Source organism: Nelumbo nucifera, chromosome 2 (genome assembly GCF_055504915.1).
Source record: "Nelumbo nucifera cultivar China Antique chromosome 2, China Antique-T2T, whole genome shotgun sequence".
NCBI classification, from domain to species: Eukaryota; Viridiplantae; Streptophyta; class Magnoliopsida; order Proteales; family Nelumbonaceae; genus Nelumbo; species Nelumbo nucifera.
In genome coordinates, this window is record NC_142650.1 from 68,093,443 (window position 1) to 68,106,762 (window position 13,320).

Consider the following 13,320-nt stretch of genomic DNA (forward strand, 5'->3'; position numbering starts at 1 on the left):
ATACACAAATACCCCCTTAATATGACTGTTTATAGCTGTTGGGGGGTATTTCTATAAACCCCCTCCAAAAGCTGAAATTAGCCGTTGGGCCCCTTTGGGGCTAGCCGACAGGGCACCGGGGGGGCAACGGCTATATTCTGGGCGGGCCGTGCTTGGCCCGCTATGGCCCTTTAGGCCATGCTGGTGCTGGCCCATGAGGGGCCGTGCTGTGGGCCATGAGCAGACCCCCGACCCAGCACGACACTGACCTTCGTGCTGGGCCTGGCACGGCCCATGGGCCTTCGTTCCGGGCCAGGCCGAGGGCAGCCGGGCCCAATTTACACCTCTAGGTACTACTGATCAAGAATTTTCTCAATATTTTAATCACGTGTTTTTTCTAGGTTAACCGTATCTTCGGTTTATTTATTTATTTTTTAAAATATCGAACTGATCGATTCGGTTAATTCGGTTCGGTACCGGTTCGGAATATGAAAATGGGACGTGGTCGAATCGTTTCCCTTTGAAGCATATTATCCGAGTCCGAGAGTAAAGAAAAGCTTCACTCTCCGTTCCACTCTGCAGTCTCTCTCTCTCTCTCTCTCATGACTTGTCGACTCCGTCTCCAAAGCATCCTCGGTGTGAGCAGAAGTAGCATTTGCGAACGACGTTTCTCTCCCGCTCGGACCAAACCCAGGTTCCTTCTGTGTCTCTCTACATACACACCTACATGCATTCAGCATTCATTCCAAACCCATATCCTTAAAAGTTAATGGGATTTAGAATTCTTTCCAGTTTTCACTTTCCTAAGTCGCATAACCGCGCATAGATGTATACAGATACATGTATACATACATGGTACATATGTCTGGGCATATTTCTCTTTGTTACGATCGTCTGTTCCGGGTTCGATCCTCTACAACTGCACTTTATGCTCTCTGTTGATTCATTTGTTGTATTATATATATACAAATAGGGTTTGGTTCAGTACGAGTGCATACAGGGCTGAGGTTGGAATGGAGAGAAGTGATCGATCCAAGGTCTCCGATGGAATGGTGGTGGTCGGCGATCCTCAGTTGCTCGAGAACAAAAAAGCTGCAATTCGGAATGCCGGTCCTGGAAAACTCCAGGTTTTCATCTGAACTTGTTGACAATTTATTTGTGTTGGTTTACATCTTCTTTATAGTTTGTTTTATTAAAATTTTGTTTTTTATTCAGTTTCTGGTATATAGATACGAATGTGATACACCATGAAAACTAAGGAATCGTTGAAATTATGGTGCTTTAACGTTGCACCCAGAAATGAACTTTGAATTACTTTGGCCCAGATGGCCAAAAACAGAGGAAAATCCTCTCCACTTGTATATCACAGCTTCACAAGACTTGGATTGCTTAACAATAACTGCTCTATTCGGTTTCCTTCTATTAGCTACATTTGGTTGCTCCTGAACCTAATGATTCAATTAGCAACTTAAAGGATGCTAAACGACTAGGCATTTCCAAGACAGCCCAGAATTGGGTATCAAGTGATGCCAAGTCTGCTAGGTAAACCTATATTATAGTAAGAGGTGATTAATGGTTTACCAGTTCAGCATATACCAAGCTCACGAGACAATGATTTGCCAAAAAACGTACTACAGTTGATGCGTTTGTGAACTAGAAGATTTTGTCAAGCTCAGTCATCAATGTGGAGGAAGAATGGTATGTTAAAGGGGGCACCTGAACCCCATACATTTTTGGAGAAGGATGAGGGGGAGGCAACCAAGAGAGTCATGAAGAATAAATGAAACAAGAAGATGCCTCTCACATTCCACCTTGAACTGATTCTCCAAATAAGATGTTTAACCATACCCTTCAAGCTTCCTACTAGCTTGGTAAGAGCTTCTACTTCCAGTATTTAAATACATCCTAAGTGAAAGGGTGCTTGTATTTTTTTTCCTCTTTCACATTAAAGCAGATATTACATAAAACTTCTTTTTCTGTTTCTAAGGCAAAGAAATTTATGTGAAGCATACATGATGGATGCTGTGGGCATGGAATCCTTTCCAATTTCACACTTTTTCTGAACCTCAGTTGGTATATTAACGAAGGAAAGAAAATAGGTAGGTTCATTTAATATGGGGGGTTGAATTATTCAGTTAGACGTTCAATGAAGGATTAGTAGTATGTTTGCCCACAAGGTGAAAGTTAGAAAATCTTATATATATATATATAAAACAAACCATTTCTAAATTTTCCCCTAGAAATTTTGATGCAGTGCATTACTTTTTGCTTTTACCCTCAAATTTGGGAAGAAAGGAACTCTAGAATCTTTCTAGAGAAGGAGAGAAGCAAGGAAGATGTAGACCAGAAGTGCTGGCCCTGTTGGAAGGTGTTCAAAGAGCAAATGATCTGAACATTAGGAAGTTGGTTGTTGAGGGTGACTCCGAACTGGTAGTAAGTTGGTTACAAGGAGAGGATTCAAAGTTTCGGATATATAGCAATGGAAAGAAGAAAGTCTGGTGGTTGACAAGAGATATGGAAATTTCCTTCAATTGGGTTAAACGTTGCGCCAACATGGTAGCTGATGTACCCCCTTTCGGAGGTTTTTCCTTCTCTCTTTGAGCTTTCTAGTTTTAAAGGTAAACCTATTTGTGATTTTATCAGCTCTCCTCATCCCTTTCAAACCCGAGTTGGAATCTTGGCTTCACTAGAAATCTGAGAGAATCTGAAATTTCCAATGCCTCAGCTTTGCTTCTTCTGTTGAGTTCAGTATGTTTGGGGAGAGTGGTTCAGATTCTAGAGTGTGGACCCTTAGTCAGTTGGGCTCTTTTTCCTGTAAGTCCTTTTTGAATTCTCTTATCTCCACCACCCCCTCTCCTCATTTCCCTGTTAAGGAGATGCGGTCTCGGCCCATCCCTCCAAAAGTCAGTGCTTTTTGTTGGGAAGTGTTTCATGGCTCCATTAACACCTGTGATTTGCTTCAGAGGAAAAGACCAAATTGGTGTCTGTCCCCAAGTTGGTGCTCTTTATGTAAGTTGTATGGTGAGACTACCTTTCATCTTTTGATCTCCTGTGCTTTTGCTACTTTTATTTGGGAGTGGTTTTCATCTCTTTTTGGATGCAGTTGGCTTCCCCCTGATTGTCTGGAAGGTGTTTTTAGCTCTCACCTTTTCAACTGCCCTAAAAGAAGAGGCAGAATTATGTGGAGATGCACTAGAGCAGTAGTAATCTAGACAATTTGGGAGGAAAGGAATCTTAGAATCTTTGAAGACAAGGAAAGAAGTAAAGAAGCTGTGATTGAGGTGATTACTCTCAGAGTAGCACATTGGGTGAGCACTTTAAAGCTCTTTGCTGACTTTAAGGTTGAAAATTTCTGCAGATCGTGGGGAATAATTTCAGGTTCTTCGTCTAGAAGGCAGATTGTTCATGAGGCTTGGTCTCCTCCATGTGTTGGGTGGAAGAAATTATACTTTGATGGTAGTTGTATGGGCAATCCTGGACCATCGGGTATTGGTGGGGTAATTAGGGAAGAAAATGGAAACATTCTAGCTTTGTACTCATGTCCTATTCAGCATGGAGATGTGGTGAGATCAGAGTTATTGGCAGCAGTCTACGGAGTAGAGAAAGCTAAAGAAATGAGGATTACTAAGCTGATTATTGAAGGTGATTCAAAAGTAGTTGTGGGCTGGTTGAAAAAAGGGGAAGGAATCGTATGGAAGTTAAGGAATGAATTCAGTAGATTCAAGCAGATTTCTAAATATATGATGATCCAAATAAGATGGATTAGGAGGTCTGCAAACAGTTTGGTTGATGGTCTGACAAAGCAAGGAACTCAAAGACAATCTATGTTTTGGGCAATTCTGTAAATAGTGAATAGTTCTGGGTGGGCTTTGTTTTTGTGCGCACAACTCTTTGTTGTATCTCTATTTTTTAATCTAATGAATCAATTTTGTGTTGCTGATAAAAAAAAAAGAAATGCTAGCTGATGTTTTAGCCAAACAAGGGGTGGGGAGAGATTCTATGTCATGGGCAATTTTGTAAATAAGTGAATAATTGGGGGAGAGATAAGGGAATTTATCTCTCATTGACTAACACTTACTTCTGGATTTCTTATGTTGTACACTTAACTCTATCTCTTTAATGAATTGAAATTATGCTGTTATTGATAAAAAAATGAGTACCAATGAAAGAGAGTTCCTTTAGGATTGAGGAATTCTGATCTTGTCTCTCTGTTGTAAGGTTTGAAATTAGCCTACTCCTTGGGTTGGACTGATTGTCATTAAGGCTATGTTTGGTTTGAAGGAAAAGGTAGGGAATGGAAGGGAAAGATATCAAAACCTATACAAGGTTTGTAAAGGTTTCCTTGCCTTTCCTTGCCTTTCCCTACTTTTTCCTTCAAACCAAACGTAGCCTAAGGGTGACTGCCAAACAGTAATTGGGTGGCTGTCACTAGTGTAAATGGCCCTTGGGCTCTTGGAGATTACATTAGATAGGCAAAAGCATTTTATTTTTTTGATAAGCAACACAAAAATGATTCATTAGATTATAAAAGCATATACAACAAGAATGCAAGGTGCCAACCAGCTGGTTGGTAAGGTCTCCTGCTGGTCGTAGCAGAGACTTGGGATCGAATCCCTCCTGCACCTGAGTTGGGTGGGCTATGAGTTGGGGGATGGGCTACCCCCTGTTGTGTAGCCCTTCAAAAGATAATCAAAAAAAGCATATACAACAACAAGTTGTGGGCAGAAAAAGAAGCCCAAAAGAAATATCCCACTAATTACAAAACAGCACAAAACATAGATTGTCTTTGAATTGTGTTTAGCTGGACCATAAGCCATGCTGTTAGCTGATCTCCTAATCCATCTTATTTGAATCAACATGTCTTTAGATATCTGCTTGAAGCGCCTGAGCTCATTCCTTAGCTTCCATATTACTCCTTCCCCCTTCTTCAGCCAATTCACAACAATTTTTAAATCTCCTTCAATAATCAGCCTGTAAATCCCCATTTCTATAGCTTTTTTCAATACCACATACTGCTGCCATCAGTTCTGATCTCACCACATCACCTTGCTGAATAGGACCTGAGTACATGGCTAAAATATTTCCATTCTCGAACCTTTAGAGAGGCAAAAGCATTGGCTTCTAGGGTTTTCCAGATAGGTTCCTATAACTGCCAATGGTATTGTTGATGCATTTGAAAGGGAAAGAGTAAGGAGATTAGATCTTCTATGGAGTGTCCCTGGCTCGGTGATTCCTTTATAAGGGTGGCTTGATTTGTTTTTAGTACCTAGCCTTTTATGTTCTTATGTCTTTTTTAGCCGAGAGCTGTGCATCCATCCTCACTACTCTTGATCGTATGCAGGGTAGGGTTTACAGTCTTCAATTAATGATCTACTTTCATTGTTGTTGTTAAAAATGATATTCAAATTAGACATAAGGAGATTAGATCTTGTATGGAGTGTCCCTAGCTTGGTGACTCCTTTATAAGGGTGGCTTGATCTGTTTTCAGTACCTAGTCTTTTATGTTCTTGTGCCTGTTTTAGCCAAGTGCTGTGTATTCATCCTCCCTACTCTTGATCATATGCAGGGTAGGGGTTTTACAGTCTTCAATTAATGCCCTACTTTGATTGTTGTTGTACATGACATTTTAATTTAATGAATTAATTTTGTCTTGCTGATAAAAAAAGGCCTACTTTGATCGTTGTTGTTAAAAATGATATTCAAATTAGACTTGAAGGTTTTTTTTTTTTTTTTTACATAATTCTTCTACCAGACTTAGGTTCCTATCTCCTTAGAACTCAAGGATACAGAGGTATGAGCCTATAGAACAGATCCTGTTCAAGTAAGGTCGTAAGATTTTTTTATTTTTGTTTTTTTGAAACTGTAAGGTAAAGTATTTCATTCAAAAATCAAAAAGATACAAAGGATGTATCCTGTACAATGAAATTCTTTACAAGGATACAGCCAAATGATCCTTTACAAAGAACCAAAACATCCAAATATCCTTTTTTATTCCTTATAAAAAGAAAATCCTTATAAAAATGTACTAGTGTGTATATTTTTAAACAAAGATTGATTTGACAACCAAGAAAACACCATGCCAACCACTTTCTTGAAAGCCTCTTCTTTTGAACTCTGTCTTCCCTCAAATATTCTGCTATTTCTTTCATTCTGTACTGCCCAAAACACTGCCTGGGATGATAAACCATGCAACCCTACCAGTCTTTCTTAAACCCCTTGTAAACCAAGCTTCGATGAATCCATTCACATCACCGAGAAGCACATCCTGGCTCCAAATAGATCCAACACTCTTCCCCAAATCCAGAATACAAAATCACAGTAAATCAGGTGATTAGTGGTTTCCACACATCTTCTACACAAGCTGCAACCCTCATCATCCACCTCCACACCTCTTCTCAGTAGATTGTCCCTTATCAGAATCTTATGCAGCACTGCTGTTCACACAAAGAAAGCCAGTTAGATGGAACATTTCTGATCCAAATTGTCACTTAGAAAATCAGAGTGATAGATGGGGTGGCTTGGGGGATTCCTTAATTTTGTTCATGACTTCTCGAGAAGAAATGGTTTGAGTCATTTGACAGTAGTTGGACTGTTGGAGAATGTGGTTGAAGTTCTGAGGGGTAACCAAGCAAAAGGGGGTCAGCTTTCACACCTCTCCCTTCTTTGTGCATGGAGATGGTTTGGATTTTTCTGTAGATGAGAGGTAGTAAATTTTTAATGGTTTGATGTGGGAATGAAGACAATCCCAATGTCATAAATTTCACAGTATTGTATTTTGCATTTTGCAGATGTCTGGTTAGAGTAATTGGAATTGGATCTAAGAAATTCAATTCAAGCAATCCCAATTCTAAGAATTGTAATTCATGAACTTGAAATTTTGATGTTTGACATCCGTTTCAGTGTGGAATTAGCCCAAAATTACAACTACAACTTTGCTATAATGGAATTAGCACAAAACTACAATGTATGTGGAACATTTAAAAAATATAGGTCACTTTTAACAAAAGGCATTTTAGCCATTTTTAAGCTATCGGTTTAAGCTCTCTCAAACACTGGCTAAACATGCTTCTCTATTTTATACACACACACATACATACATACATACATATTTTTAATTCTTTTCAATTCCAGGTAATTGCAGATTTTGATGCTACACTAACAAAGTACAGGATAAACGGCTGCTGTGGCCAGAGTAAGTTTCTTTTTTTTACCAGATGCTTATTTGATTATATTTATGATTTTTCTTCTGGAACTTAACTTTCATTTTTCTCTAATTACATGGTTAGCCAGTCATAACTTGTTGCAGCAGAGTAATCCTGAGTATGACATCAAAAGACAGGAACTATATGAATATTATCATCCTTTAGAATTTTCTCCCATAATTCCCATTGAAGAGAAAACAAAGCTCATGGTAGAGTGGTATGAGATTCAATCCTTCTCTCTTGACAGTATTTTGCTTACCTTATGTAATCTCACTGATTGAGTGCCTCCTCCTTGAAATTTTGGTTCTTTAAAAAGGGTTAAAAAACATGAAAACATATGGGTGTCTAAGTGATATGAGAAAAATTGATATCCCTGGCCTGGGATGATATTATGATAATGATGTAAGACAGGAAACAGAAATCCTACTAGAACATACGTGATGCATAAAGAGACATGACTGAGCGTTGTTTTGCAACCTCCCTGACAGTCTAACTCTGGACAGTTTGAGCTCCTGGCTCTGAGTTGAATGCAATTCTCTTCTTACTGTTGATTATAGAAAAAAACTAACGGGGACCCTGCGATGCATGGGATTTATTAATCGAAAGTTAAATAATAGTAAGGGTCATTTACTAAAATGTTAAATACCTCTTATAGTTTCATGGATTTACTAAAATCTACCCTACAGTTAGCATTTTACTAAAACATCACTTATAATTTGCAATGGATTTAATCAATCTTCCATTAGATGACAGTGGAAAATGACAGTGTTGACCCTAATGTTCATTTAAATAAATTTAATCAAAAGAAAATAAAAATAAAAATACCATTTTTGCCCTTAATAAGACACGGGCAACCACTCTATTGGCTATATTTGGTCAATTTTGTTTTCTATACAAAAAAGTGTTAAGGATATTTTTAGAATAAAAAATCATGGGTCTAATGGAAAAACAAACACTCCTTAATGAAAGGTTGATTAAGTAAATAAGTTGTACAATATATGGGATGTTTTAGTAAAATGAAAACTACAAGGTAGGTTTAAGTAAATATGTAAAACTATAAGGTGTGTAGGATTGGCAAGGGATTCCCCGTCCCCGACCCCAATTCTGAAATTAATCCCCATCCCTGATCCTCGATGGGGATGGGTTCCCCGTGGGGACCCGAATTCCCAAAATGTTTAAATTTAATAGTATTTTTCTAAAATAAATTTATTTAAAATAAATAAAAAATTTAAATTATAGAAAATTGTTTGAATATGTTTTGATATATATATATATATAATATAAATAATATAATAGTATATTTAATATAAATAACATTTAATATATATAATCGGGGGCGGGGCGGGGCGGGGGACCTAAATCCCCATCCTTAACCCTGATTGGGGATTCCTATTATTCCCCGTTCTCTGCCCCGCCCCGCCCCGCCGAAATAATACCCATCCTTGGCCCCATCGGGTTGGCAAAGTTAGGTCCCCGTCGGGGATGGGGAAAATTGCTATCCCTAAAGGTGTCTTCTAGTAAATGACCGTAATAGAAACACATAAGAGTATACAATTGTTTTATATTTTCAACTTTTTAAATAATTAATAATTATTCATATTTTATATATTACTTTTAATAAATTATTTATAATACAAAAATAACAATAATTAATTTCAGTCAGGTTTATTCATCAAACTAATGAAACTGACCAACCTGATCAATTCGACTTGAGTTGCTCGGTTCTAGTATTTTAGGTCATCTTTGGTTCAAAAATTTCCCAATTCGATCAAGTTGGATTAATTTCACTTTGGCCATATGTAAACCGACCAAAATCGAACGACCTAACTATGGATATATATTAATATTTTGTATTTTAAATATAATTTTTAATATGAAAAAGTGGGAAATTTCCCATATTTCTTAGTCTAAAATGTTTTATATCATAAACCTAATTTTTAAATTTATTTTTTAATAATTGCACTATAATTTTTAAAATTAAATTTATTTTTTAAGTTTAAATCTTTTGAACCAACTAACTAAACCAAAAAATTGATCCAAACCGATACAACTTGAGTGGGTTGGATTTCACAAAAGGTGAATCGGTTTCAGCTGACCAACTCCCCAACTTGGCCAAGTCAATTTGGTTGGCCAAATAGCCTACTACCAAACCGAACCAACTCACAAACTTTCATAATTTCAGCTAAATTAATAGTCTCATCTTTGATAAATAAGAATAGTTTAATCTCCAATAATTATTGAAAATTTATAGCAAAAATACACAATTATTGAAAATATATTGATAATGAAAAAAATACAATAATTAGAAAAATACAATAAGTACTAAAAATATATTAACTTAGTCAATAAATAGTATAATCTCAAATAATAGTTTAATCTCTAATAAAAATTAATCAGTAAGTTATAACAAAAATATAATAAATACAATAAGTACAATAAATTAAATTTAAAAATTTCAATAATAGTAGTTTAATCTCCAATGGTTATTAAAAGTTTTCTGTTAAATATTAAAACAAAATAAATTTATACATAATCATTGAAAATACATTTATCACAAAAAACAATAAATAATTACTGTAATACAATAAATATTAATTTTAGTATATTACAAATACAGATTAAGAGTTCAAAATTATTATAAATAAATATTATTTTTTGAAAGTTATGTTCTCGAATTATTACTTGGTATAATTGAAATTAGTTATTTACAATATTATGTAAAAATATTAAATTATTATTAATTTCAATATTATGTTATAATTAATTTTCTGATTTTCAGAATTTTTTAAATTTATTACATAATTTCTTTATTTTAACTATTTAAAATATAGTTATGTTAAATATTTTGTTATTTAAAATATTTATTTATTTATTTATTTATTTAAATACTTAAATAATATGTAAATTATTTAAATATTAAAATATGAATTATTTATTGAATTTAATTATCCATAAAATCATAATTTATACTATTATTACATAATTTCATTATTAATTTTGTAATATATTAAATTATTATTAATTTCAATATTATGTAATAAATATTTTTCTACTTTGAAGTTTTTTTTTTTAAAATTTATTACAGAATTTCGTTATTTTAACTATTTAAAATCTAGTTATGATAAATATTTAGTTATTTAAATATTTAAATAATCTATAAAATATTTAAAATCTTTTGTTATTTGAATTTTATTTATTTAAAGCTATTACATATTATTAAATATTTAAAAAACATTTAAATTGATCGTTCGGAAAAACATAATTTAAATTGTTAGTACGTAATTTCGTGATATATTTTGTAAAAATATAAAATTATTTTTTATGTTTTTAATAAATATTTTAAATTTATTATATAATTAGAGATAATTTAGGATAAATAGGAATTAGAGATAATTTAGGATTGAAACTCTCTACTAAATTAGAGATAACTTTGGAGATAAATAGGAATTAGAGATAATTTATAAGATAAATAGGAATTAGAGATAATTTTGGAGAAAGTAGGGGATAGTGAGGGAGGTAGTTTAGGAGAAATTTTAGGAAAAAATATTATTTAGTTATTGGGAAAGTGCATCTCATTGGTTGTCTTGAAAATGACATGGAATAAAAAAATAAAAAATTCAAAAAAATGGAGAAAATATAGATAGATAGATACGTTAGGAAGAGACATGACTTATTGAAGATGAGACTTGAGTAGAGGTTGCAACTGAGCAAATATAAGAGAGTAATAGAAGAATAGACAGAGAAAGAGAATAAGAGGAAATACACCTCACCATATTCAAACTTTGAACTCGCATTTCATTCATTAGATATGTGCTAAACTTTGCATTTAACACACCATCTCTTATTGGCTCCAACTTCAACTAGGAAGTTGGGTAGGAACAATTTCTAATTGCTTTAAAACTAAGAAAAAACCATAGGGACACTCAAATGTGGATTATAGCTCATAAAATAACTACAATAACCTGGTACTAATCTTACTGCATCCAAACCAAAAACAACTCCAGCATAGACTATTAATTTAGAGACTTAAATCCTGTCTTGGACTGACATGTTATCAATAAAATGGTTATAACTATATTAAAACCTGTCTAGTTTACAAGATTTTGGTCTTGTTGGATACATTACTTAATCACCTATGGAAATCCTGGGCAGTCTGGCATTAGGGGTGTTTTTAGATGCTATGATGGCAATATAGCAGTCTTACTGTCTTATACTCAGGGTTTAAAAGAACCTTTGCAGAGGTTGTGACAGGTGTATTAAATGCAAACTAGACTGTCAAGGCTCTAGGATTGGTGGGACTGGCAAGGTGGTTGAACAGAGAGAGCTAAGGGCCAATTCGAAAGTTCAATGAGTGAGTGGGCTTAAACCGACGTTAAGTAAAGTAATTAGTGGGCCTCTAAATGGGTCTACAAAGCAGGACAAGATGTTGGGTTCGCAAGGTGGGCCATCGGATGGGCCAGGTGGGATAAGTGGTAACAGGCCAGGTGGGGTAAATGGTAATGGGCCAGGTGGGATAAGTGTTAATGGGCCAGGCAGGATAAGTAGCAATGGGCCAGGCAATTTAGAGAGGAGGTCATGTGCCTCTCTAACTTAGTTGGGAATCTATTCCCAAGAGGTGCTCTACGAAGATGGTGATTTTGACTTAGATTGGGTACGCTATGAAGAGGAGACATCAGATGAAGAGTCCTATGGCCAGTCTAGTATCGGCAGTGTTAAAAGCAACACATGGGAAGTTCTTCTAGAGGATGCAGACTTAGGAACAAGACTGCTCTTTGAGAATTCTTTACTGACCCCAACCAAATATTCTTTGGAACCTCAGAAGAGTGACGGTTTGAAAGGTTCTCCCTTGAGAAGAGAAAACATTTCGAGCGAAGGCAGAGAAGTTCTTTTCCTATTTAAGAGTCAAAACTAGGGTGACTGTAGAGATTTTACAGTTTCTCCACACTCGGAAAGCAAATCTGCAGACGGTTCCCCTTCCACTGCTAGCGGTTCAAAGTTTAGATTGGAAGAGAACCCCCCCAACATCGGCCCTGTCCAGTGTCAGCCTCCTTTGCATGACAGTCCTCCGCTTCTTGGTTCTGGTATGTATTGCCAAATTTTAGCTAATTCTATTTGTGTTTCAGCTAATCCTCCCCACCTTCCTGTGGTTGTTGTCCAGCCTGCAGCTGAGGTTGTAGAGGATTCTAAGGAGGAAGGGGAGGAAGGTAGTTGTCCAGCCTGCAGCTGAGGTTGTTGTCCAGCCTGCAGCTTTTTGATCAGTTGGTTCAGGTAGAGATACAGTCCAGAGGGGGTTTGGAGGAGGAAGGTAGTAGTCCAAATCTGATGTGTTTGGAGAAGGAAAAGGAAGACAGAAAGAGTGGGATGAGAGCCAAAAAGGCAAAAGGAAAAAACAAGAAAAAGCAGCAGAAGAAAGAGATAAGAGAAAGGAATAGAATTGATTCTTTAAACAAGGAGTTAGAGTCACCGAAAAAAGAAAGAAGAAGATGAGTGAGGTGGTGAGGCTGAGGTGTGGAGTTGATTATGAAAAAGGAGGTACAGGCAGAAAGGAAAGAAAAATGATTTAGGTTAAGATAAGCATCAGGGTCTTAATAATTGATGTTTCCCATGAAGATAATTAGTTGGAATTTTAGGGGGTTGGGGAGTCAAAGAAAAAGAAGGGTGATTAAGGAAGTTTTTAGGAAAGAGAAGCCGAATATTGTACTAATTCAAGAAACAAAGTTGGAAGAGGTGGATAGAAGATGGGTAAGAATTTTGTGGTCAGCTAGAGGCTTAAGTTGGGCTTTTGCACAGTCGTGGAGAGCCTCAGGAGGCATTTTAACAATTTGGAAGAATGAGGAGATGGACTGTAATGAAGAATTGATTGGCAACTTTACGGTCATAGTGAAGTTTAGGAGGAAAGAGGATGGGTTAGAATAAGGGTGCCAATGGACCGGTTTTGGATTGGACCAATCTGGTCCAAAATACTTATTAGATTGGATTGGACCTGGTCTGTCCATAATAAATTTATATTGGATTGGGTTGGGTTAAGCTAATATCTGGTCCATCAATATAAGACAAGGATATAGGTGTGAATGGATCGGGTTTGAGTTGAAACCAATCTAAATCAAACGAATTTGAATAGATTGGGCGGTCCAGACAT

At 35.9% G+C, this 13,320-nt stretch overlaps 1 protein-coding gene and 1 pseudogene across 4 annotated transcripts in view; one reads left to right on the forward strand and one right to left on the reverse strand.

Annotated features, from left to right (window-relative positions):
• Positions 1–507: 507 nt before the first annotated feature.
• The window catches only part of LOC104601436 (5'-nucleotidase / magnesium ion binding protein), a 42,930-nt gene continuing 30,117 nt past the window's right edge, over positions 508–13,320 (forward strand). For 3 of the 4 annotated variants that reach the window (XM_010264758.3, XM_088898477.1, XM_088898476.1), the window contains exons 1-4: positions 515–673; positions 953–1,106; positions 7,111–7,171; positions 7,266–7,398. In XM_010264758.3, the coding sequence (XP_010263060.1) occupies positions 582–673; positions 953–1,106; positions 7,111–7,171; positions 7,266–7,398 (440 nt within the window). In that variant the 5' untranslated portion in view covers positions 515–581. Of the gene's footprint in view, positions 674–952; positions 1,107–7,110; positions 7,172–7,265; positions 7,399–13,320 lie in introns of all 4 variants that reach the window. The other variant, XM_010264757.3, reaches the window with a different exon arrangement.
• On the reverse strand, positions 5,626–5,810 carry LOC148802307 (small nucleolar RNA U3; annotated as a pseudogene).